The following is a 27,505-nucleotide window of genomic DNA, read 5'->3' as shown; positions in this document are numbered from 1 at the left end:
GAACTGAATGGCCTTATTCAACTGACAGTAAGCTCTTGTCCCTAAAAGTGTTTAAGTACACATTGGGTATATAAATGCTCAGCAGTGATATTAGGAAGGAGACTCAGCACACGGTACTTACACTAAGGGATGTTTACCAGCCCCCAAATCCTTAGAGATTCTGTTTCCATCTTAACAGGTTTTACTGTACCGAGAAGATAATTATTTGCCCCTATCCATTTATCCTGATAAGAATGTAAATTCTATGAGGAGAGGATTCATGTCTGTTATACCTACAGATATATCTGCAGGAACTGCAGATTCTCAATAAATACTCATTGAGTGAATAAATAAACAAAAGAAACATGGCATTCTATCTTAGGCAGTTGGCTTCTCTAACTTGGGCCCAGAGATTTGGACAAGTAGTACAATCTAGACTCTGATTAGACAGCTACAACTCCAGACTGAGTCTACAGACATATTCACTATATTGGGGTGTGTCAAACTGTGACCTGTGGATCACCTGTCTCGCAGCCTGGTAAAATTCAGATTCCTGGGCCCCCCCTGCAGAAGCCACTGACGCCAACTCCCTGGAGGTGGGACCTGGGAATCTGTGATTTAACAAGCTCCCCAGGTGATTTTATGACTCATACTTTGAGAACCACAGGGCTAAATACCAGATAACACTCTAAATTTATTTTCTTGGAATGTTATGTGATAAAGAAACCAATTTTACAAGGCAGAGCTCTAGCTTTTTGTAAGAGTACAACATTTTCTGCTTGTTCAACTCCTGGTTCCATGAGTCACATTCTCTTGTCCTCTGAGATTGTCACCCACAATTCCAGGCTCTGCAGTTAAAACCTACTATGAAGGTTATGGAAGTGAAGGATTAGCTATTTCTGTATCAGCTGACTCAGAGATAGGGATGTGAATCTCCAAAACTATCTGTCAGCCAGGTATTAAGGCCATTTTTAATCGTTAGCAGAGTCAGCAGTCAGTCTTATCTCTCTGACTGGTTATAGCACACTCCACACCTGTAACATTTGGGGCGGATTTAATGTTGGGGAAGCCACCCACCTCTCTGCTGCACCCTGATGTTAAATTTGCCAAGGCTTTTTTTTTTTTTTTTTTGAGATGGAGTTTCGCTCTTGTTGCCCAGGCTGGAGTGCAATGGCATGATCTTGGCTCATTGCAACCTCCGCCTCCTGGGTTCAAATGATTCTCCTGCCTCAGCCTCCTGAGTAGCTGGGATTACAGACATGCACTACAACACCCGGCTAATTTTGTATTTTTAGTAGAGATGGGGTTTCTCTATGTTGGCCAGGCTGGTCTCGAACTCCCAACCTCAGGTGATCTGCCCGCCTCGGCCTCCCAAAGTGCTGGAATTACAGGGATGAGCCACCATGCCCGGCCAATGCTTTTTGTTTTTTAATGCCAAAGCTGGAGCTGGTATCATAGTCTTCTAGAATGTTGGCATTCTAGAGGTTACAAGTACAGTGATTGAAAGTGGTCCATTGGACGGTTCTGTTTAGTAAGCATGATTTTAAACAGTTCTGAGTCTGAAGGTTTTTAGATACTGCAGGTCACCAGTGACCCTCCCTACTTTCTGACTCCCAGCCCTTCCCACTCCTTGACGTGGGCATTGGAGTTTTTGGCCTTGACCCTAGCTAGGGCATTCTCTTACGGCAGGTTTCCTCTCTGGATTTCTTTTTTTGTTTTGAGACGGAGTCTCGCTTTATCACCAGGCTGGAGGGGAGTGGTGTGATCTAGGCTCACTGCAACCTCCACCCCCAGGTTCAAGCGATTCTCCTGCCTCAGCCTCCCGAGTAGCTGGGACTACAGGTGCATGCCACCACACTCAGCTAATTTTTTGTATTTTTAGTAGATACGGGGTTTCACTGTGTTAGCCAGGATGGTCTCGATATCCTGACTTCATGATCCACCCTCCTCAGTCTTCAAACTGCTGGGATTACAGGTGTGAGCCACCGCGCCTGGCCTCTGGATTTTTTTTTCGCCATAGCAGGATGAGGTTTCTCAGACCTCTGCCTTTATGACAGCAGCACTATCTTTGTGGCAATAGACTGGGAGGAACCTTGGAACTGCTCCTTTAAAATCTCCATGCACATAAACCAACCCAAATGCCCATCAATCAATGAGTAGATAAAGAAACTGTGATATATATATATATATATATATATACACACACACACACATATTATATATATGCACACACATATATATATGATGGAATACTACTCAGCCATAAAGGAAACAAAATAATGGCATTTGCAGCAACCCAGATGAAATTGGAGGCCATTTTTCTAAGTAAAGTAACTCGGGAATGGAAAACCAAACATTGTATGTTCTCATTCATAAGTGAGAGCTAAGCTATGAGGATGCAAAAGCATAAGAATGACACCATGGACTTTTGGGGCTCAGGGGTAAATGCTGGGAAAGGGGTGGGGGATAAAAGACTACAAATCGGGTGCATTGTATACCGCTCAGGTGATGGGTGCACTAAAATCTCACAAATCATCACTAAAGAACTTCCAAACACCATCCTGTTCCCCAATTACCTATGGAAATAAAAATTTTTTAAAAAAATCTTCATCCACATAAAAAATGTGGTAGATCCAAAAATGGAATATTGTTCAGCCATAAAAGGAATGACCTGCTGATACCTGCTATGATACGAATGAACCTAGGAAGCATTATTCTCAGGGTGAGAAGCCAGTCACAAAAGAACATATATTGTATGGTTCCATCTGTAAGAGCTATACAAAATTGGCAAATCCATAGAGACAGAAAACAGATTGGTGATTGCCAGGGGTTCGGGGACAGAGGAACGGGAAATGACTGCTTAATGGCATGTATGAGGTTTCCTTTTGAAGTGATGAAAATGATTTGGAACTAGATAGAGGTGGGGGTTGTACAACATTGTGAATGCACTAAAAGCTACCGAATTGTGCGCTTTAAAATGGTTAATTTTGTGTTATGAGAATTTTACATTAACATAAAAAATTTCCCACTCCTCTCCTCCCAGCAGGTGAATTGCTTCTGTAGACCAAGGCACTCTGTTCCTCCTTTGCTACTGAAAGTGCCAAACTCGGCCAGAGAGAGGAGTGAACACTGCTGTTGAATCTGCCGTGTAATAACAACAGTGTGATCATTATAATCTTGGGTGTTAGTAAATCTTTACTGGTATCAGGCACTCTATGCATCATTTCATGTAATATTCTTAAGGGGTTCCAATCCTGGCTACATCACTTACTAGCTGCATTGTCTAGAGCAAGTCGGTTGCCTCTCTGTGCCTTGGTTTCCCTATTTATAAAACAGGGATGACAACAGTATCTGCCTCATAGGTTTGGTTTGAGGATTAATGAGTTAATCCATGCCCAGCACTTAGAACGGTGTCCGCCTATGTCAGGGACTATATAAGTGTTGGGTATTGTTGTTCTTATTGTCTCCTCTCCTCCACCTACAAAAATACTCTGTGTGCCAGGATCTAGTTTGGGTAAGGGGAGAGCAGTAAAAGGGAGACTTGAGGGGAGCAGGGAGCTGGGGCCTGGGTGAGCAAGGGGGCTGCAGCACATGGCAGGCTGGCTATGCAGGTGGAGTCACTGAACAGAAGCCTGGCTTGGTTGCCAGCGCACCCTCCTGGGAGGTTGGGCTTGTGCCCAGGGACAAGGGCACCTCGGGAGAAGTGGGAAAGACCGACTTGCCTGGAGCTGACATGATGAAGTGGGCCTGAAGCTTAATAAAGAGGTTGGAGGGAGAAAAGTGTTTAGTTACCATGAGGCTGGTTACCATGGAGGATATCGGGCAGGATGAGAAGAGGAGAATGGCAATTCTGAGGTGCCTTGTAATTCACGAGAAATAATAGGTGCTGATAATAACAGTTGGGACAGTAATTAAAGTATATTGAGTGCTTAGTATGTGCCAGGCCCTAAGTATTCTTATTATTCCTATTGTTACTATTATAACTAATATTTATAGAGTGTCGATACCAGGCCTTGTGTCACACACTTTATAACAATAGTGCTTAAATATAAAAAATAATAACTGCCATTTATTGAGTATATATGCTGCACCTTATGCTAAGTATTCTTAAAAATGATGATAATATTGACAACAGCAAGCACTTACTACTGCATTGCAACATGGGAATGGCCATTTCTATATAACTGGCTGGTTATCATGAGCTCAGACTGGCAGAACCAGCAATGCTAGTCCCTGTGCTGAGTCTTTACCATGCATTCATTAGTTCATTTAATCTTCACAACAGCCTTGTGAGATGGAGCCTAGCCTCATCCCTCTTTACAGATGGGAAGTTGGGGGTTGGGAGCTTGGATGTCTAACCTGCTTGTCTGTCTCTGTCTCCCCACCCTGGCCTGAGTGCGGGCAACAGGTCCTCAGACTCTCTGGAACTTCTCTGCTGAGCTTAGCGGGACATGCTGCCTCTCTGTACTGATGGTGGCTGGGGGCTGGCCAGGCCCTCTGTCCTACTGCATGGAGGCAGCCAGTCTGGGCAGGAGAGCATGGGGCCAAACACAAAAAGAAACAGGGAGAAGAACCACCTGATGGTGCTCACGGGCCCCTCGACCCAGCTGTGCTGCTCCTAGACGCTTCTTAGTTCTGTGAGCCGATCAATCTTCTTTTGCCTAACATAGCTTGAGTTAGGTTTCTGTCACCTAAAATGTCTAGACTAATAAAATGTCTCATCGAGCTAAAACCTGAATATCTGACAAGTTCTTGACTTGCCCAGCAGGCAATTTTGTTTCTCAGAAAATAGAGGAAGTAAGCCGGGAAACTGCTACTCTAGACCTAATTCTGACCAACATGGACAAATTGACTGCTGAAGTCGATGTGACATGTGACAGGCGAGAAAATGGCCACATCGGCATGAGTCTGGGGTGACCTGAGAGGAGAAGCTGGAAAGAAACTTTAGAAATACAAACCTTAAGCTACTACACTGTAATACTTTCTATATGATTCAAGATGCTTGGTAACCCTTAAAATCTAAAAAAAAAAAAAAAAAAAAAAAAAATGGCAGCTCGTCAAAAATTAAAATATAGTCTATTTAAAATGAAATATGCTTAGTAGAGTCAGACTTTAGGAAGTATCAATTTAGTACAGTAACAGAATATGTCTGAAAAATCTAAAATTAGGTAGTAGGATTGGGGAAACATAAGATTTAAAGTTTTTAAGCATAACTCCTACAACCTAAGCTGTCAGCAGAGAGATCCAATTTAAAGTAATAATGCTAAACTACGAAATTATAGCAACCAATACTACAATAGTGCCTTTTAGAGGGTGGTTTCATGAAATGCGTAGATGATGACTGAGGGCTGGCGTTCCACAACCCATAACAATGGGAGGCCCTCACTTGAACATCTCTCAGCTTAGTGCACCTTTTCTGAGTTACGTCCCAGTCATGCCAGAAATACACAGCTCCTGAAACCAGGACCTTGTATCCTCTGAGCTAAAAAACAAACAAACAAACAAACAAAAAGTAATCTGAAATAGATTCAGTTACACAGGAGAAGGGTTTGGTGTAATTATCAAAACAAGCTTTTGAGACTCCGTTTCGGATTTGTGTTAACACAGAACCAAGTCTCTTCACTTTATTTTGGCCCATGGACACCTCTGAAAATCTGATGAAAGCTACGGACCCTCTGCCTGAAGAAACACACCTAGCATGCAAAATTTAGCAAGCAATTTCAGAAGACTCATAGAGTTCAAAAGGCTGACCATGAACCAGTTTAAGAATTCTGGTAATAGATGTAAGAAAATTGCCTCCAAGAACCCTAGCAAGACAGGCCCACTTTGGCTAAGTGGTGTATGCTCTTTAAACTTTCATTCTCATCCTCTAAAATGAGGACATTAATAGTTTTTAGCTGACAGGGTTGTTGTGAGGATAAAATGGGATACTGTGTTTGAAACTCTTAGTACCATACTTGGCACATAGTAAATGCTCAATGTATACCAACAAATAATAATTATATTAATAATAATAATAAAATGATGGTATTTTATTATTATTACTATTTTTATTATTATCATTATTATTGGTGAGACCTACAATTTATTATAATACTTTTCTTTAGCAGAGTGAGGTTTGTCCAGTATTTTATAAATGATTTCCTGCTTTGTGGGTTTTAGTTAAATATACAAATGATAACAGCGAATTGTTTTAAAATGTGCAGCTGAACTTACGTAATTCCAGGGTTATTGTCTCAGGTCTTAGAACAGGAGGGTATTTGGTGTAGACAGAAGGGGAGAAGAAGAGTCTATTTTCTCCCTTTTCCTGGGTACAGGCACATTTAGAACAAGAGCAAAATTTGTCTCATGAACCACATTTGGGATTTTAAAAAAACTCTCACTGATCTAGTAACTGCAACCTTTGGGATTTCAGTATAAGTTTTTCCCTGAACCTGCAGCATTTTGGCCATTATTTTGCTGCACAAAATGAGTGACCTAATTTCCTGGTGAAGCCCAAATGAAGGGTTTGGGTAACAAACAGATTAGATATTTGGCATCTTTACAAACACAGTTAAAAGATTGAATACACAACAGAACTTAAAACAAATAAAACTTGCTCTTGTCTCCTGGGGCCCCAGGAGTTCTCCTCCAGACAGACGTCAGACTTCTCCCAATTAGAGCCCATCAGAAAGCCATCACATAGCAATTAAAACACAAACAAACTCACCCAAAGAATCTCCCAAGGACCATTTGCCAGTACCATGCTGTGTCCAGCTCCAGAACTGACAAGGCTGGGTTTGTAAGCTTTGCAGGCATCCCAACACTCTCTCTCTCTTATATAAGTTGCTTTATGGAGTCCCCAGTGCCTTCACATTCACTCTCTCCTCTAATGTTCATGAGGACCTTGTGGCATATGGTTGCTCTCTGTGTGCCAGGTAAGTGGGCCTGCCTCAGTTTCTCCACCTCGTTCTGCTTCTACCCACCCAGGGAGGGCCTTTGCACTCGCTGTTCTCACTGCCTCCTCAATCTTCCTGCCCTTTTCAGCCTCCCACCTCCTACTCATTTTCAAGGTCTTGGCTTGAAATATCCCTTTTTAGGGGCACCTTCCCTGGCTTCCCAGACTAGAGCAGGGGCTTTATAACACATGCCCATTGTTCAAAACTTTCTCTGTGCAGCACTTGTCACAGCTTGTCATTGAATGTTTACACTTCTATTTGGCACTGTTGGTTTCTCTTTCCAGAGAGTGAACTCCACCAGGACAGCAAGCATGCTTGCCTCGCTCATCTCTGAATGCCCAACATGTAGCAGAGAGCCTGACACATAGCGTGGCCCCCAGTTTGAATGGATCAATGAAAGACAGTGATGTTATCCTCATTTTACAGGTGAAGCAAGAGATCCAGAGAAGGAAGCCACTTCTCAAGGTCACAGCCTATTAGTGGAATTGCTGACGCTTGAAGCCGGGAGTCCTGGTTCTCAGCCATTTCTTTACACTCCTGAGCTACCCAGGAGCAGGGTTTTCTTGCCAATTCTGGGGGATATCATATTGAATCCTGGTGTCCCCACTTGGTGAGGGTGTCCAAGGCCCAGATCTCAGTGGTAGCAGAACCCCCACAAGACACCCACAGCCCAAGTGAGCGTGACTCTAGCACTGCTTGGCCTGGTCCCCCTCATTCCAGGATCACTTAGCATCCTTTGAGGCAGGTCCTTGAATGCCCTGCAATTACTCCCACTCTCCCAGGAGCCAGGAGGAGAGGGATGGGGATAATTAATGAGAAGGTGACAGGCTCATCTTCATTACTAAGAATATCTCCCACCCTTGGAGGCATTTCCACTGTAGGTTTAATGGTGCATTCTCTCTCAGGATCACAAAGCTATGCACTTTACTTCCTTGCTTAACTCTTTCAGCACCTGTGGGAAGTTGGAAGAGTGAAAGCACTAACCTGTGAGGCTGTGAGCTCCATGAGGGCAGGGCCTTTGACTGATTTGCTCACTGCCACACCTTCAGTTGTGAGAACAGTAGCGGGGACACAGTAGATCCTCAATAGATATTTGCTAAATGAATGAATGAACTGGGAGCTTCCCATGTGTCAGGAAATTACTACACCTATATCTCATAGCAACTGTTCTCGGTCTATTTTACACATTAGACAGCCAAGTTTCAGAGAGTTAGAGACTTGCCCAAGGTCAAAAACTTAGTAATCAGTGGAGCCAGGATCCCCCCTGAGGCACTCTGGGTCAAAGCACCAAAGAGGGAAAGATTAAGATTAGGAATTCAGGCAGGGAGGCAAAGACGTGGTTTATTCTAGTGATATCCAGGTAGGAATGAGAATGGGAGGGCAGTTTCAATACTAGGAGGTGTGTTCACCAGGGAAGGAGGAGAGGAATATTGTGCAACAAATTTTCAAGCCAAGTGCAAACTCCAGGTTCCCATGGTGGTCAGGATGAAGGCAGGGTGCAGGTTGCTGAGCCTCGTAACACTGGTTCCTGCAGCAGGAATCACTCAAGAACCCAGGCAATGAGGGATTGGTGTGCACAGGAAGGGACAGGGACCTGAATATCAGGCAGGGCCTGGGTCCCAGGGGTAAAGTGGAAAGAACCCTGGAGGGGAGACGCAAGGACAGGCCCTGCTCTGCCCCGACGCACTCCCATTCTCACACAAGTCTCTTCTTTTCTCTGGGTCTATTTTCCCCATCTCTACAATGAGGGTTCGCACTTTACAGTTTAGAGTCACTCTGGGATCCTTACCACTCCAGCATCAGTTCATATAAGTAAGTAGACAGCATCTTAGAAATGGTCACTTTGTTTAATCCAACATAGGAATTCCTGCTCCAGGATTCTTAGCAGATGGCACAAGTTTCTGCTGGGTAGCTCTGGGCCAGTGGTTCTCCACTGAGGATGATTTTGACCCCCTAGGGACATGTGGCAATATCTGAGACATTTTTGATTGTCAGTGGGAAGAAGCACGTGGTTGTCATCTAGTAGGTAGAGACCAAGGATGGTACCAAATACCCTACAATGCACAGGACAGCCCACAGTGTCACCAGTGCTGAGGCTGAGGAACTCGGCTGTAGGCACAGGGGGACTCATTGCATCTTGAGGGAACTCATGGCTGTGGGCATTGTGGCTAGGACAAGCTGATACTGACACACTCCCTGTAACTGCTGCCCTGGCCTTAGATCTACCTGGAGGAAGGGCCCTAATTCCTTCTCAAGACGGCTATCCAATCACAGCGATTCCACCAATGACATTCACCTGTGGAGGGAGTATGCATGGGCCAGGGTCAGGGCTGAGGGACCAGTGCCAGGAGCACAGGACCTTAGGGAGGAGGCCAACAACTCTCATACAAGCTGGAGGGGACCAGGGGCAGACAGAGGGCTGTGGGGATGGGGGAAGAGAGGACTGTGTTAAATTGTAGGTGGGGTTGGGGAAATCCTGGGTGCCTATGAAGCATGTAGTGACTGAACTGGGCCTCAAATGATAGGATTTCCAAAGAAGGGCACAGGAAGACCAGGGAAAGGGCCATGAGTTCATTTCAAGGCCAAAGTCTCTCCACAAGGCCCAGCCCATACACCCTGCTTGCCTCCTGGCTGCATCTCACTTCTGTCTGCACCCTGGCCACACAGGCTCCACTTGCCCTCATGCACTCGCCATCTCTTCACCCACCTCAGAGTCTTGCAGGCTCTGTCCTCTCAGTTTGGTGCATCCTATTCCACTTTTTGTTCAGTTGCTACGGTCTGGATGTTTTTGTGTCCCCCACATCCATATGCCAAAATTCGAACCCCCAAGGTGATGGTCTTAGGAGGTAGGGCTATTTGGGAGGTGATTAGGTCATGGACCAGTGCCCTTATAAAAGAGGCGCCAGAGAGCTGCCTTGCCCCTTCCACCATGTGGAGACACAGAGAGAAGGTGCCATCTCTGAGAAAGTGGGCCCACGTCAGATACCAAATCTATTGGACCCTTGGTCATGGGACTTCCCAGCTTCCAGAACTGTGAGAAATAGATTTCTGCTTATAAGCTGCCCTGTCTGTATCTCAGTCTGCTCAGGTTATAACAGCCCGGATGAACTACAACATCAGTTAACACCCACTCATGGTCTGGATCTCAGCTCCTGGCCCTTCGTCAGGGAGCCCTCCTGGGGCTCCTCCTACCCCGTTATGTGCTCTCGAAGGCCCACACTTCTCTCCTTCATAAAACTTACCACAGCTGATGTTTATTTATGTGATTATGGATTAATGCCCATCTCCTTCAGGGGACTGTAGGGCTGGGTGCGCCTCACCATGGACACTGGCACAGAGCCTACACATGGCAGGGCTCAAGAAACAATCATTGAGTGGATGAATAAATGATCAAAAGTTAGCTTTGGCAGCTTAGGTGTCGGGTATGTTCAAGGCTACAAAGGAAGCCTGGGACCTTGGCAAGATTTTAAATGCTAGGCTGAAGTGTTTGTAGCTAAATAGGCAGACAGGGAGGGGCCCTGAAGAGCAGGGCAGTGCCAAGAGCATGTGATGCCCTGGGATGGTGGGCTGGGCAGAGGGTAGAGGACTGAGCAGAATCTGGAGACTAATTAGGGGACTGTTGTAAGAATCCTGGGGTAAGAGGGCTGGGAAGCAGCAGATGGAAAGCAGCCCTGGTTAGCTTTGTGGGGACGACTGGCACTCCTCATTCCTCTGTGTGTTCTGAGAGTCCCTGGGAAGCCCTGAGCAGCAGCCTGGCATGATGCTCTGAGATGTGGGGAGAAGGAGGTAGAGTAGAGGCTGTGATGCTATAGACACTTTGCAACCCAGGCGTCCCTCTGAGGTTTTCTGACCCCTTGGGCCTGTGCAGCTCAGCTTCCACCCCCAAGGCAGAGCCAGGAGAGTCTGCTCAGAGCACTGCCAGGGAAGCAGGCCAGCTGGGCAGCGGGTGGAGGTGCACAGAGACGGAAGGCAGATTACATGTCACTTCATATTAGCCACACCGGCAACCTTCCCAATCCACCCAGAGAGGGGCCAATTAATTGCAATTCTGAGGACAAGCCAAAAGCCAAGATAACACTGAACCTGAAGCCAAGATAACACTGAACCTGAAGATCGCATCTCCTTTCCAGTCATGAGCAGGTCGGAAGGCCTTACAGAGGGTCAGATTTACTTACCTGTGAGGTACATTTCCTCTCCTTCGGTGAACATCTGGTGGCAGCGTACACACCTGGCACAGGTTGGGTGGTAGTGCTTCCCTCCTGCCTATGGAAATGAAAAGATGAAACAGGAGGTCAGAGCCAGGGCTGCTGTCTGATGGGGCAGATTGGGTTTGAATCTTTCCTGGGTACATTAGTGTTGTTTGCATCTTCATGGCCCTAAAGTTGGTTGGAGCTACCCAGAGGAGTCCACAACCATCTAAAAGACCAGCCGGGAAGCTTCGTGATTCACTCCATGGGTCCCTGATGGCAGTTCAGGGGACTTCCCTGAATACCTGCTCTTCTATTCTGACACTGGGAAGGACACTTCAGAGGCCACTGGTCCAACTTCCTCATTTCCAGAGGAGGAAACAGGCTTGCTTTGAGGACATCCCAGCATTTCCCCAAGTGAGAGGCCCTTACCACTAATGTTACATGAAATGATTTTAAGTGGTACATGAACTTGGGATTTAATAACATTGGACCAATGGAAAAAAAAAAAAAGATCTTTTCAGTCCTCTATACATTCTTCTGATTTTGTCAAGGACGAAGTACCAGTTCGGTGCTTATGTGTCTTTAACATCTATCCAAAACCTACAAATCTGCCTTTTAAAGAATGAGAACACGTGTGAGGCTTGGAACCTCCACATGCAATAGAATCTAGCTAGAACTCTATTTATTTTCAAGTTACATGCAATATGGCAAGTGATACTGGCTTTCCTGTTATGTCGTATATAAGTTTCCTTACATATAAGGGAGCCAACCTCAAGACACTTAAAGTATTATGGAAGAATGAGCACACGAGGTTCACAGACATGGCACAAATTGTGAGAATGGCACACAAAGGACAGATTTTTAGGGCTCAGTGGGTGATTTAGGACCCACTGTAGAGCCCCAGATCCCCAGGCCAGTCCTGTGACTATTTTGCCCTGGTGTGTCCAGCCCTACCGCAGCTCACCCCAGTGTGACTTTGGTGAGTGCCCTTCCCTATTTTCACTTTCCTTCCTCATCACTATTTAAATTAAAAATGAAAATAATTTGCAGCTGCAAAGACTTCCATGGGGGGAAGAAACAGCCCCTGAGAAGGTTGTGCCTCAAGGGTTCACTGCAAGCCAGCAGCAGTGTTGGGTCCGGATGTGTGTGAGTCAGTCACCAGCTCAGCACTTGCTTCTGGAGTCACAATTCTAACACCAAAATCCCAGCCAAGAGGGCTTGTAAAAGGGAACTTCAGCGGCAGCTCCAGCATTTGTATATGCAGGAGCTTGGTGCAACAATTGGGTTGGCAGGTGGGCCTTTTTTGAAGAAATATTTTGCAACATCAGGGCAGGGTTTTCTTTGGGGGAGGGTAATGCCCAGAGGAAACTGATGGATGTTAGGGGTTCTTAAAGGTCCCTGTCCAAGCCATCACTTGATCTGATGCTAATGGGTTCCTTCCAATTCAAAAATTATAATTGCATAATAAGAAGACCTATTTCCAAATTTAGTTTTTTTTTTCTTTTTTCTTTTTTTATGTGGGGGGAGTGGAAGATTGTTGGGATGGGCTTGCCTATTCTGGAGATATTCTCTCCATTCTAAAAACTTAGCAAGAATGTGGGAAAGGCAGATTTTTACAAAAAGAAAAAATCTCCAATATTCCTTTTATCCCCCCGTTTGTTTATATGGCCTCACACCAATGAGACAGTGTCCTTGTCATCATCAAAGCAAATATGTTCAAACTTTGGAAGGAGCCTGCTATTTTCCTAAGCTGGAATGTGTGGGACTGATTCCCTTGTACCATGACAAGGATAATCAGTTTAATTAGCAGCCTCTTCCTACTCTGTGTCTCTTTATCATTTTGATTATAGACCTGTTTTCCAGTGTGGCAACAGTGCCTTGGCAAAACTGAAGCCTAGTATTTTCCTAAATGTCATGCCCCACTACCTCACCCCAGCTGAAAGAGGCTTTGTGCCCATCTCAGCAGCCCCAGTCTTGGATGGTGTTGAAAACAGTTTGAGGAAAGGGAGGTTAGGGCAGCCTGCACCCAGAGTAAGGAAAAGCCACGTCAGCTAGCCGAGATGAACCATTTTGTCTATTAACGAACTGAAATCAGGAAAATAGTAAAGAAAAATGGCAAAAAATTGGTACCCTCAAAACAGAGCCCTATTTGAGAAGACGGAAAACAGCAAACCAGGTTCAAAAATGTAGCAACAAGCAAACCAGGTTGTGGTCCTTTTTGGTGAGGAAACAGACAAGGATGGAAGGAGTGACACTGACAGCCATTGAGCTCTGTCACTGAGGAAGGGACCATGGGGTGGCCTAGGGAGGAAATGGGAAGGGACAGGATGAGAAGAGAAGGAGAAACAACTTAATTGAATGCCTGCAGTGTGCCAGACGATGTGCTTGGGCGACTGTTGTTCCTGCATGGCCATCATTCTTTCCTCCTTCTTCCAGAAACAGTCCCAAGCCTTTCCTGGGTGGGGCTACCTCTTCTCCATATCATTCCACAGGGTTAAGTAGTGCTGACCCCACCAATGAGCATATTCCAACTTTGTGGGCACAATTAGTGGCCCAGGGATGGGCCTGAGATTGTCCAATGAGAGTCAGTCCCAGAATGCTTGCTGAGCTATTAGAAAAGAGAAGTTCTTTTTTCCACCGGGCATGCCGGCTGATAGAATCTAAGCCTGGGGCAACTGGTGTCCAACTTTCCCATCACCAAGAACGCCCTCCTGAGAATAAACTTAACTTGGAAGAAAGTAAGCCAAGATGGCTGGGGATTCTAAATGATTTCGCTTAAGCACTGGATCCAGCTCCTGGGCTTTTTGTTATAGGAGCTGAGAAACTTCCTTTCTGTTGCAGCCCAAAAAGTCTTGACTAACATATTCATTAGGAATTAAATGACAGTAGTATTGTCTGTTGATAGATACAGACTAAGAGGACATATCTTGCTTAAGGCTTCAGGGCTAGAAGTGGTAAAATCTGAATCCAAGTCTGTTTTACTGCAGCCATGTCTATTTCCTGACATCATGCTACCTCAAAGACCCCCAAGTGGCTGAGAGCTGTGGGTATCGGTATGGATACAGCAGCCTGGAGTCCTAGATTTTAGCTCTGTCTCTACCAGAAATGCTGCTTGTGACCTTGGAAAAACACTGCATGTCTTGGTCTCACTTTTCTCATCTGTAAAATGAAGAGGTTGAACTAGTTGATTGCTAAAAGTCTCTTCCAGCTCTAAGAAAAAAAAAATCAATAAGTCGAAGATGCTAATGGAGCCTTGTAGAAATGGGATCAATCGAAACTCAGTCACAACAGCTGCCTGGGAGGAACAGTCTACCGCAATGCTAAACAACGGTAACTCTCAGGGAAACGGCAGCTGCCACCAACAGGATTTCAAAGCAGCTTGGAAATGCTGAACAAATTCCCATCTGTGGCCCTGTCTGTAATCTAAGTTCTTTCTTTCTGGAAAGAAAAGTTTCCTTTTGTAATATCTCCCACCGCATTGACCCTTCAACCTACTACACTCTGGATGCCTCTTCCCCACAGTTCTGCAAAGCCAACAAACGACTCTTCTGAAGGTGACCTTTCCCACATCCAACAGCTTTTCCGCAGCCCACGCAGTCCTTCACTGCTCTACAGAGTTTGACCAACACTCTGACCTCGCCATGTTTTCTGAAGCTCTGTCCTTTCACTGAATGCCCGATTCTCTTCCCATATCTTCCTCTGCTACCTCCTCAGTCTCTGAGTCGCTTTCACTGTGAGCAGCTGCTCGCCAAGGTTGGTGTCAGCCTCCTTCCTTGCTCTCTTTCCTCTGTCTTGGAAATCCTGAGGACTCTGGTGGTGCTATTATTCAAAGCCTCATGTTTTTAAGATTGGCTCCTCCAGGCCTGAGCTTTGTTCCTGAGCTCTGATCCATATTTCTTTTCTTTTCTCATTTTTCTTGCCTCAGACAGGATCTTGCTCTGTTGTCCAGGCTGGAGTGTAGTGGTGCAATCTCAACTTATTGCAACCTCCACCTCTCAGGCTCAAGTGATCCTCCAGAATGGCTAGGACTACAAGCGTGCACCACCATGCCTGGCTAGTTTTGTTTATTTTTTGTAGAGATGAAGTCTCACTGTGTTGCCTAGGCTGATCTTGAACTCCTGGACTCAAGTGATCACCCTGTGTTGACATCCCAAAGTGCTGGGATTACAGGTGTGAGCCACCACTCCCAGCCTCTGATCCGTATTTCTGACTGCCTTCTGGAAACACTCCTGGGATTTCAATCACAACTCATCCTAAATGGTACTCGCCATGTTTCTGCCAGATCAGCTTTTTCCCCTGTCGTCCCCAGTTCTGCCAAGGACACCAGGCTTCCTATCCCTCAGAAATAGGTAATTCTTTGGTGCAACTTTTAGCTGCTTCTCCTTCAATCCCCATGTCCACAAGCTGCCCCTCAGTTGCAGAGTGATTGGAATTCTACTTCCATAGGGCTGGGCACAAGGGTGGCTTCCCTCTTCATTGCTACTATACCTCTTGAGTCCTTCCTGCCTGGGTCACACAGGGGCCTCCTCACTCATCCCTTCCAGCTTCCTTCCTTCAATGTAGCCTGTGTACATTATCACGTCATCCTCCCGGAAGCCCAGCTGTAACCAGGACGTTCCTGCCCAGTCTCTCCACAATGTTCCCTTGCCCAGTGAGTCACATGCAAACTCCACCCTGGTATCCCAGGCCCTCAGAAACCCACCCCCAACAACCCTTCCTGGACTCACGCCTTGTCCTCTGCATCGCACTCCTTACAGCTCTCGAGATGCTTAAATGTTTCCCAGCTCTGCTCATTTGTTTATATCTCATTGTCTCTGACTCTCTCTGAAAATTCTCCACACAGTAACCACAGAAATCTTTTTAAAAACATGATCTTATCATGTTAGTCCTTGGCTTAAAACTCTCCAGTGGCTTTCCATTGCACTGAGTATAAAACCCAAACTTCTAAACATGGTCTACAAAGTCCTACATGGTATGCCATATATGATATACTCTTATATTTCATCCTCCCCTACCCTCAATTTATAGAATTCAGCCACATTGGCAGACTGGGTCAGCTATTGTGAGCAGAATCATTAATTCAGCCAAATCTGGCCACTTGGTTGTGGTTACCATGAGTGCTTGTGTTGAGAAAAATTCTGCAGCCACAATTCTGTGTGGGTTCTCTGTTCTTTGAATGGGTCAAGCTCATTCTTCCTCTATCTTTTCCCACCTCAGGGCCCTTCAGGGATAGTTCTTTCATCCTCAGGGCTCTGCTTCAATGCGTGTCCTCAGAGAGTTCCTTCCTGATTGCTACATCCCCTCCTGCTGAGTCTACATGTGGCTGCAGACTTGTTCTCAACAAAGCACTCATGGTAACCACAACCAACTGGCCAGATTTGGCAGAATTAATGATTCTGCTGACAATACCTGATCCAATCTGATCCTCTAGCTATTGTCATATGGAAAAATTGAGGCCTAGAAAAGCAAAGATACTTACTCAAAATCTGAGCAGGAGTAGAGTCAATATTAGAACTCAATTATTCCTGTTAGGCTATTATTTTTCCTTTCCACTGAGCCCTTCCCTGTTTCTAATTCATCAAGGTGGGTGGTCCCAAAGTATAGGAAGATAGCTTCCAGGCCCACAGGGTATAGGAAGAAAGGCCGGAAAGACCAGTGCACAGGGGCTCAGCAAGGCCTCAGCAAGGGTTTTGCAGGTTGTCTGTCACTGCAGAAGGAGTCATACATCGAAGGCTGGGGAGAGGCGTTGCCATGGTGATGGACCCACCAAAGAAGGGCTTAGGGAGCAAGCTGCTAGACAAGCTGGCTCTTAAATCAGCACATTACCAAATACTAAAACAAACAAACAAACAAAATAAATAAATAAATAAATAAATAAATAAATAAATAAATAAATAAATAAATAAGACTTCCATCCTCCGGCAGGGCTGGGAGGAAAATCCTAATGTCACTCTCTAGAAATCTATCTGGGTCCGAATCAAAGATACAACTGATTTTCCCAGCACAGCATTTTTTGAACCAGGAAGAATTTTGTCTACCTTCTCGTTTTGGGGTTTCCCAGAGATCTCAGCAAGGTTATCTGCTCAAGGTCATGTAGCAAGCAAAGGTGGAGGAGGTAAAGGCTATGGAAAAAAAGGTATGGGGTGACTTTCTCCTTCTTCTGTGATGACTTTTTGGAGGCACAGGTCACCCTGCCACATCTTCACGGTTACTTATACCCACTCACCTCCAAGACTCTGCCACTGATGTATCGGTCACAAGTCTCACATTTAATGCCAAACTGGGCGTGGTAGTCGGACTCACAGTATGGAACACCATCCCTGCAAGAAGAAGTTCACATAGGATGAGGAAGTTAGGGAGGATCAGTGAGGGTGCACATGGCAGTTAGATTCTGGACCTGCAGCCTATGTTGACTGAGCCAAAGTTCGATACTTCTCGTTTAATAAAGAATTTCATCTGTATGAAAGAATCATCTGACTGTGCTCCCAGAGCAGTAGATGACAGGAAGCCTCCTGGGACCACCTCCTGTGTGCTCCATTTTTTACCCAACGTTTATCACTTGGTGGACAGTGATAAGATTGTTATCCCTTATTCTTATACCACCCCCTATGAATAATAGCCACTAACATTTGTTGCTGGCATGTGCCGGGCTCTTTGATGGTGTTTGATGGCAACCCTATGAGTCAGAATTATTAGTATCCTCATTGTGTAGGTGAGAAAACCTAAGCATAGCACACTTTAGTAACTTGTCCCAGGCCACCCAGGATGACCTAGAGCTGGAATTCAAACCCAGGTTGTCTGGTTTCTCACCCAGGTTGTCATGAGGATTAAAGGAGATGGGTCCAGTGTACCCTAGGGCTCAGGACAGTGCCTAGCCATACTGAGTACTCAGCAAATGGCAGCTGGAGGAATGGCCATGATTGCTGAGAGGAGTCTTTGAGGAGGACATTTGGTTCTCAGTTCTCTAGGACTGAGGTAGAGATAGTTGGGGGCATCGGAGAGCTTAGCTTTGCTTCGGGCTCTGCCTCGCTCTAATGACCAAGTCTGAACTCTGAGGAGAGAGAAACATTTCTTTCACTTTTGGGTGTAAGAGAACTTGGCTCAGACACTGAGAGACCTAAAGGAGAGGCACATCACTTTTCCATCTCGAAGCTGTTGCCCTGATGAGGTTGCTGGGGGCCCACCCTGGGCAGCATTTTCCTGGAGAAGCAGCAGTGAGGACCAAGGTCTGAAGATGTCCGACCAAGGTCTGGAGGTGTGACTGCGCCCACAAGGCAAGGACTTGTTTGTGAGCCCCTGAGACACACCTCCCCCAACCCTTTCAACTCCTCCCTCCTCCCCCGCTCAATCAGGTTCTCACTCTGTGGGTGCGGGAGGGTAGCTCTGCAGGGAGAAAAAGTCATTTGTCAGAAGGTGGATGTGATGAGCCAACAAGATTTGAGTATAAATGCCAACACAATCTCTTTTGGATCCATCCTTCTCTTGGGGAATTAGCAATACACAATTCTAAAAGAGGATGGTAAAATGAGTATTTACTGGGCAGTTATTGGGTGCTAAGCACAGATCTCTGAGCCCTTACACAACCCTACGGGTAGATCGTCTTCTCTCCATTTTTATAAATGAGGAAACTGAGACTCTGAGCAGTGGAGTCCCTTGCCAAGGTCACATAGGCTGTGCTTCTATCCTGGGCATCTGATGCCTGAGCCAGTGCCTCTGAGCCCCTGCCACTCTGCCAGCAGCCAGGTAAGGGGCCCAGAGCTATGCTGTAGAGGTACCAGGTGTGGTGGGCAATCTGGGCTGGGCCTCCTTGAGAGGAGCTCTGAACAATCCCTTAAGTCCCTGGAGAACTCTGATTTAGGCTTCCAGACTCAAGCACTCCTGGCTGGCAATGTACTAAGGGCACTCCTTGCTTGGTGGGCATAGAGGGGAATGCCAAACTCCTGCTAGCATGGCATCGAGAGCTCTCGATGATGTGACCTCAGCTCACCTATGCAGCCCAGGATCTGGCTTCACCTGGGCACATGTTTGAGCTCCTATACAGGATGGAGATGTCCAACACTCCCCTACTGCCCTGGCCTTGCCCAGGCTGGCCATTCTGCCTAGAAGCTCTTCTTCTTTGCATTTTTGAATCTTACCCCCACCTTCCATGGAACTCTCAGAGATTCAAGATTCTACTTCATGCTAGTTAGCAGTCATCCTTTTTTTCTCTGAGTATTCACAGCCCTTTATTTGTTATCTTGGACGCAGGCAGGTGTTGTTTGGCCAGCATCCATTTCCCCTTCTGCTGATAATAGTACCTCACCTGGATTTCCCTTTGGAAGCCACCCCTTCCCAGCTGAGGTCCCTGTGGGTCACAAGAGGCTGCTCTCTGGCTCTAGGGTTCAGATCCTCTGGGCCAGTGATTGGTCAGGAATGGGCATGTGGCCTAACAGTGGCCAAATCAGAGGCAGCCCTGGGACTTTTGCTGGAGTTCCTGGGAAAGAGGCCTCTTTTTCTGCTAGGCTTGGTATGAAAGCCTGGAGTGTTGGCAATCTTCTTTGCTAGCACTTGGGGAGGGCCAGATGGAGAGCTAATCCACCATGAAGACAGCAGAGAAAGACAGGGACAGAGAGAGACAGAGAGAGAGAAAGAGAGACTGAGAGAGAGAGAAAGAGAGAGAGAGAGAGAGACAAAAAGATAGAGAAAGACAGAGACTTCTGAAGTACTAATGACATCCTTAAGCCCCTGGATTCCTCCATGTCTGAAGCCAGTGTGCCTCTGGCCTTCCCATTTCTGTGAGTTAATAAACTCCTATTTTTGCTTTTAATTGAGTTGGAGGTGGGTTTTCTGTCACTTAGGATCAAAAAGGTCTTGAAGAATAAAGCTTGTCTGGGCTCCTGATCACACATTTCCTGGTGTCATAATTCTTCATGAATGCAGCATATCTGTTTCCCATATTAGACTGCAGGGTCTTGACAGCAGGAGCATGTGTGCTGCAGCTCTGTGTGCTTGCCACTGCCTGGCATCAGGCCGGAGAGTGGCACCTAGAAGGGTCTAGGGTCATATGATGTCAAAGCTGTGACAAAGGATCTGTGCTGATAATTGCTTTTAGGTACTTGAGTATATAAATGTGGTCACTGGGGCCCAGCAACAAGAGGACGCTTGTCTAATACTGCAGTGTGTGGGTCACTGGAGGTTGGCCCCTCTGGATAACTATGCACCCATCACCTCCTGTCATTTCCATTAAATTCATTCAGCAACTATATTATTGACTGTGGGTCAGGTGTTGCTCTCAGGGCAGGGGATATAGCAGTGATTAAAACAAAGCCCCTGTCCTGGTGGGTACAGAGATTAAACACTATTACTGGAGCAAGTTATTTACTCTCTCAAGTCTGAGTATTCAGTGGGGATAAATTCCTCAAAGCGGCAGTTATGAGGATTTAAAGTGATACTTCATACAAAGTAGTGAGTTCCTTCTACATAATTAAAGCTCAATAAATGGTAGGTAGTATTATTAGCATTATTACAAAGTTACCAGGGATAAATGTGTAATTACCAATGGTGGTAGCCTGTGTGAAGGAAACAACAAGGTAATCTGAGGGCCCAAGACTCTGAGGTCCCAAAATGGGGCAGTAAATGAGAGACGGCCGGAGGGGAAGGCATGGGGACCGAGACCAGAAGGGAGAGAAGGGGCAGCAGGTGTGCAAGGAACAGGGAGGGTGTCTCAGGCAGAGGGAACCCCCCCCGGGAGGGTCCAACGGGGGAAAGAGGCTGCTGGGAAAGATGCTGTTTGGCCAGAATGCAGCAGCAGACGGAAAGGAAGGGAGATGATGCTGGAGATGCAGGCATGGGCTCAATGGGGCAGGCCTCACAGAATGCAGAGGCCCAGGCAGCTGGGGCGGGAGCAAGGGGACCCACTTGCTGATATACTCCCCGGTGAGGATGACGCTGCAGGTCTGGCACTTGAAGCAGCTGACGTGCCACTGCTTGTCCAGAGCCAGGAGTGACTGGCCGTGCTTGATCTCCTCCTTGCACCCGGCACAGTCTGCAAGACAAGAGGACACTGCTGAGCAAAGCACCCTGGGGCCTTTGACCCCCGCTATCTCAGGCCCACGTCGAGGAAACCCCTCCCTGAATGCCAGTGTTCCCATAGTTGCTCCCACCCTGACACTGGAAGCTGCCCAGAGGCTCTCCCAGGGGAGAGAAAAAGCCACTGGAGTCCTGGCCTCTTGACAAGGGGTCTTGGTGTAGGAGAGAAAGAAAGACCTCCCTGCTTGTCATCAAGACCACATTGTTCACTGAAAGTGGACCCTGCACTGCTTCCAGCCCTCCTCAAATTGCTAACTAAACTCTGCTGCTGTCCGTGACCTTGCCATCTGCAGCATCAGCATCCCTGGAAGCTGGCAGTGTGCAGCATTGCAGGCCCAACCCAGACCTCTTGAATTTTAACAAGACCTCCGTGCAGAGTAAAGTTTAAGAAGCACTGCTCCTGGGGATGGGCTAAGTATACATTTTTTCAAACCCTTAGGCTATATACACATTGGCAAGGGCTGTGTTTATATTTTGTGGTTAAACCTATTCCTTTGCCTAGCACAGTGCTCAGCCCATAGCAGGAACTCAAAGCATATTTGCCGAATGTGTATGAATGAATGGGCCTGATGGTACCCAGGCAACAAACAGAATTACCACAGCCACCCCTTCCCCACTGTGCTTCACACATCGAACATGTGCCTTCCCAAGTGGCAAGGATTACAGGGTCTGATGAGACTGTCTCAAACCAGAAAGGTGCCCTCACTCCCTGACACGGTCACCCTGGAATGTGAGTTGGGGCCAAGAGAATGTGGGCCAAGCCTAGCATCAGCTTGTTGCTCAATGAATGTCTGAGGAGGGTCCGGAAATGGAGCCAACGTCCAAGGCACTTGGAAACTGCTGGGAATTCAGGCCTAGCCAACCGGATGACCCACTTTGGCGGAGGAAAGGTTCATGGGGCAAAGTTGACCAGAGGACAAACTTCCCTGTTGGCTCCATAAGACAAATGCACACTTGGGAGTAGTGAGGAGAGCAGAAACTGCATGTAAAGTTAGGGGATCCTGGCTGGAAAGCCCCCACATCCAGCTGGGAGCCTGTCCTAGAAGAAAAGATGATGTGTCTGCAAATCTAGGAAGGGTGGTGGGTCCAGCCGGCTGCAGGGAGGGTCTGGGGCCTTGATGAAGTGTTTGTATGAGTCAGTTCCCACAGTACTCCGCCTCTTGGCTGTTGCGTGCCTTTCTAACATCCCTTAGTACAAGTTGGGGGCTGAAAGGTCTCTACTTGCAAAATGCTTCAAGCCCCAGGCCTTCAGATGGGGGCTGAGAGAATAAAGAGTTTTGGGATTTATCTCTCTTCCTTTCTATTCTCCTGGGGTAAGTCTATAAGTCTACTTGCACCCCCTGCCCAATAATTAGACTCCAGAATGCAATAGTTTAGAGAGGTCAGGTACCCCCTTCTCTTTTACAGATAGACAGGGGTCTGAAATGGCTTGCCCAAGCTCAGTATAGAGGAACCCAAGGACTGTAGACACCTGGTCAATCTTTCTAGGCCACTAATACTGAACTTGTATCTCTGTGGGCCTCCCCAGCAGGGCCTAAAAATTCCATAGGGGTTTGGAGTTCACAGAGTATCCGGTCAAACATCCCACCCAATGCAGTAACCTACAGCATTCTCGACAAGTGGGCACCCCTCCTCTGCTTAATCACCTCCAGTAGTGGGCAGTTTAACCCCTCCTGAGGAAGGGGTGGTGAGGAAGTCCACTCTGCCCTTGGACAGGTATGATTGTCATGACTGTCTTCTTTATATGGAGCTGAGACTTGACTCCCGTGACTGCTCCCATTCTTATGCATCAAGAATAATCCACCTCTTTTCCCATATGACAGTTCTTTTAAAGAATTAAAGACAACTATAGTTTCTCTCTTCTTTATTCCTTACACTTTTTCTTGCTTGACATGGTCATCCACTGATCAAATTCACTTGTGGATTCCATGGAGAAAGACATGTTATTGGCAAACAACACAATTCTCTGTTACTTCAACAAAACTTATTGCATAGCTGTATCCTTTCATGGCCATATTCTAGTAATGAATCCTATCTCTTTGACTTTCAGTGGTACATCTGAGATAAATTTAACCCCTTGAGTTAAGCTGTAGGAGAGAGTACAGAGCAGTGGTTAGAGGCTGGGCTGAGAGTTGGAGTGAGCGGTGGGAAACTGGCCCAGGAGAGAATCCCAGCTCCTTTTCTTATGAGTTGTATGATCTCTAAGCCCAGACTTGCTCATCTGAATATCTTCCTTAAACCACTGGTGTGAAGGTTAATTAAAATCAGGCCCGTTAGGCCTTAGCACAATGCTTGGCCCATATGAATCCAATAAGTGGTTGTTGTCATTATTATTTTACATTCTCCTGTTTTTAACCCACATTCTGTGCATTACCCAATCCCTGTTCTGAAGCCAGGAGTGATAGTCCTGTTGTAGGGAAGCCTGCTGATTCCCTGTGAGAATTCTGGGACATATTCTCCATGTGGCTTTTCTTTTTATACTATACTGCTGCTCCCCCATTATATCAGCTTCTTATTTATTAGGACCTTTTCTCCCTCTTCTTCCTCCTTTCACTCTTGACCACCAGTGGAGCCTCAGGCATGCCACCCAGGAGCCCGTGGGTCTGGTGTAATAAATAGAATCAGGAAAACCACACCCTGTTCCAAGTTGGTGTCTGCAGAGCCAGCTGTCCACTCCTCCATATGTTCCTCTCTATTCCAAAATTACAATCTTCAGCTGGCAGAATGTATGATGCTACCACCTGTCCCTCTCAGATCCCTCAGTTATAAACTGAGGCCTCCTAAAGATGCTAGACAGCCATTTTTATCCTTTTTAGACTGTGTCATTCATTCTATTTAAATCAGCAAAAATGAGTGGGTTTTGTGAGTCATAGCAAGCTCCGTACCTTGTTTTAGGCAACTAATCCAGGAAGACTAGACACTTCCCAAGTTGCAAGTCATGTCTCTGGTACAGAGTGTCAAGGGAATAGGATCTAAGGCCAGACTGGCTGGTCTCACATTCTAGTTCCATTACTCATTATCTGGGTGACTTTGGGCAAGTCATTTATGCTCACTGAGTCTCAGTTTTCTCACCTGTAAAATAATTACTCTTATCTCCCTCATAGGGTTGTTGTAATGATTAAATGAAATATCTGTATAAAACACTTAGTGAGGTGCTTGACAATAGTAATAATCTATGTTAGTGGTGGTGATGCTGGTATTGTTGGTGTTGACAGTGTTGGTGGTGATGATGGTGACAGTGATGATGGTGGTAATAATAATGGTGATGGTGTTGATGCTGCTGGTGCTGGCGATAGTGGTAATAGTGGTGATTATGGTAGCGTTGGCGAAGGTGGTGGTGATTGTGTTGGTGGTGACAATGGTATTGATGGTGATGGTGGTGTTGTTCATAATGGTGATGAGGGTGGTGATGGTAGTGATGATGGTAGTGATCGTGTTGGAGACACAGTGTTGGTGATTGTGGTGGTGGTGTCAATGGTGTTGGTCATGATGATGGTGATGATGGTGGAGAAGGTGATGGTGATGATGTTGGTGGCAGTGGTACTGCTGCTACTGCATCTGATTGCTCTCAATGAGGTTTTTGCAGTATCTGGCAACAGTAACAGTCAATCAGTGTTAGCAATGGTGGTGGTTATGGTGGTAGTAGTGATGGAGGTAGTGGTGGTGGGGATGATGGTAGTGATTGTGTTGGTGGTGGCAGTGGTGTTGGTGGTGATGATGGTGGTGGCACTGATGGTATTGTTCATGATGATGGTAGTGATGGTGAAGATAGTGGTAGTGATGATTGTGGTGATGATGATAGTAGTGATGATAATGATAATGTTGGTGATGTTAGTGATGATGATGGTGAGGGTAGTGGTGCGATGGTGATGGCAATGGTAGTGATGGTGGTGATGTTAGTGATGATGATGGTTATGGTGGTGGTGTGATGGCAATGGCGGTGATGTTAGTGATGATGGTGGTGGTGGTGATAAGATGGTGGTGGCGGTGGTGGTGCTGCTGCTGAGACTGCTGCTGATTCTTCTCACTGAGGTCTGTGCAGTGCCTGGAAATAGTAACAGTCAATCAATGTTTGCAATGATGATGATTATTGTGGTGATGGTGATGGTGAAAGTTGTGTTGGTGGGGTTTCTGCTGCTACTGTTGCTGATTCCTCTCAGTGAGGTCGGTGAGGAAACATTTCTTCTTCCTGTGGTAACAGAATTATTTTCTCTTGACAGTTCCTGAGTATTTTTCTTGGTCTCTTTGGAGTAGACACTGCTCCTGACTTTCCAGAATATCTTTATTTACTCTCCAGAGATGGAACATCACACTTGTAGCTTAAAAAACCCCAATTATTTTGTTCTTCTTTTCCTTTTCCATGATATGTTCTTTTTCTTAGCAATCTCTTACACCTGGCTTTGGTTTCCTGTATCCCATGGGAGCTTAGAAGACCTTCCAACACCCCATCTAGTCAGGAGCTACTTTGCATTTGCAGCATGAATAGTGACCACCTTTGGAGAAAATACCTCTATAAAACATACCACTGTAGACAATCAGTGATCAATCATGGATTGATGTCTTTACTTTGTGAGTAACAAGATAAGCTATAATACTAAGTATGCCCCCACTGGAAACTGTCCATGTGCTCATTTGCTCCTCTTGACTCACTTTTTCCTCACCTTCTTCCACCTCCTAATCATCCAAATTATGGTGGACACATTTGGGAGCCTCTCTTTGAAAACATACTCACATGTGAGACTCCCACATTCAGCTGAAGAAATATCCCACCTAAAGAGTAGGTGATAGGTGTAGCACAAATGCATACAGTAACACACAATCCAAACTAGGGAAAATAACAACCGACCCAGGAGTCTCATTCTCAACCTCTTTTGGTGTGCTTTCTATATTAAACCTCCATGCCAATATCATCCCTCACTCTGTATTTATAGAGCATTTTATATAAGCAATGTATCTTAGTTTGATCCCTGAACTAATACATTTGCTTTCCCCAACGCTCCTGTGAGGAAGATAGGAAATTCCATCCCTCTTTCATAACTGGGTAAACTGAGTCTCAGGGAGGCTTCATGACTGCTTTGCAGCATGCAGAAGTTTGGCAGCCTCCCGACTCAGGCTCACTTCTCCCTCTCCTGCCTCACACATGGCCCCATCAGTCTCGGAGGTCCTCAGCAGCATTGGCCACAGGGTCGTGGTCCCATATCCCAGCCTCCTTGTTTTTCTGTCACTCTGGATGATGCTTTCAAAGAGCTGTGAAGGATAACACTGTATGCACTCAGTCACCTTGACATGGAAACCTGGTTGGAGCAGCAATCTATTCTTGAGCATCATCAAGGATGCCAAAGAAAGGGCTCCGCACATTCCAGGAACAGATCTGATTTGGCTGAAAGGAAGAGCAGGCAAGGGAGGGAGCCTTCCCACTGTCTTTCTCCTTAGCTCACCATAGCTGGATGGACTCCAGGGGAGCCCCTGGGAGCTAAGCCCTGCTGACTCGGGGTGATCTGTGCTCACTCTCTCTGGCTGGATGCAGCCCAGCATGCTGACTCTGCTGGTGCCATGGCCAACAGCACCCTGCACCCGCACAGTGATGCAGCACAGGAGGCTAATGGGATTTTCATTGATTTTCTTGTCGAGGCCAGTGAGAGTGTCATATAACATGAAAGAACACTGGAGCCTAGTGTGGCTTACCAAGACCAAGGGGGTTGGGTCTATGTGTGTGTGGGCATGTGCAGCAGCAGCCTGCCAACGGCATCTGGGAACAGTGATTTAGATATCTTATCACTAGGCACACTTGAGTGGGATGGACATCCCACAAATTAGAATGACCATTCTGAGGCACGCTCCTGGTCCTCAGTTTCCTTCCAAATCTGTGGTTGGCGATAAAACATAACATTCATCATGGCATGACAGATGCTGTGTTTATCCCTAGACAGTGGTTCTGAATCTCAGGAACAGCAAATGAATCACCCAGGAAGCTTACTAGAAATGTTGATTCCTAGGTTCCATCCCTAGAGGTGCAGAGTGAGCCCAGATGTTTGCATTTTTACAAGTCCCACAGTGAAGCTGATGCAGTGGTCTATGGAACACTCAAAGAGGCACCAATACAGCTCTTGTGGTTTGCTCCCAGGGCACCCCATACTACCTCTTCTGTAAGCCATATCTGCCAATTCTTATTAGTGCAGTTGGTAAAAATTCAGAGCCACTGGTGAAAAAACACTTGATCAGCCCTATTGAGGTATCCGTGGGACATAAGATCAGGAACTCAGCTTGTCCCAGAGGAGACATACCATGTGGCAAATATTGGCACTGGCTACCACTGTTTATGGCCAGGCA

The 27,505-nt window shown here is 46.3% G+C and overlaps 1 protein-coding gene across 4 annotated transcripts in view; it reads right to left on the bottom strand.

The window, feature by feature from the left end:
* Positions 1 to 27,505, bottom strand: part of ABLIM3 (actin binding LIM protein family member 3) — a 120,180-nt gene that overhangs the window by 32,391 nt on the left and 60,284 nt on the right. For all 4 annotated transcript variants that reach the window (XR_010133964.1, XR_010133965.1, XR_010133966.1 and 1 more), the window contains exons 6-8: positions 21,005 to 21,131; positions 17,334 to 17,427; positions 11,093 to 11,180 (exon numbers count right to left, since the gene is read on the bottom strand). Coding sequence is in view for 1 of the 4 variants with exons in the window: in XM_004042789.5 (XP_004042837.1) it covers positions 11,093 to 11,180; positions 17,334 to 17,427; positions 21,005 to 21,131 (309 nt within the window). In the remaining 3 variants the exon portion in view is untranslated. The remainder of the gene's footprint in view (positions 1 to 11,092; positions 11,181 to 17,333; positions 17,428 to 21,004; positions 21,132 to 27,505) is intronic.

The sequence above is a fragment of the Gorilla gorilla genome, chromosome 4 (genome assembly GCF_029281585.2).
Source record: "Gorilla gorilla gorilla isolate KB3781 chromosome 4, NHGRI_mGorGor1-v2.1_pri, whole genome shotgun sequence".
NCBI classification, from domain to species: Eukaryota; Metazoa; Chordata; class Mammalia; order Primates; family Hominidae; genus Gorilla; species Gorilla gorilla.
Note: the sequence above shows the minus strand (reverse complement) of the source record. Positions and strands in the feature narration are given on the sequence as shown.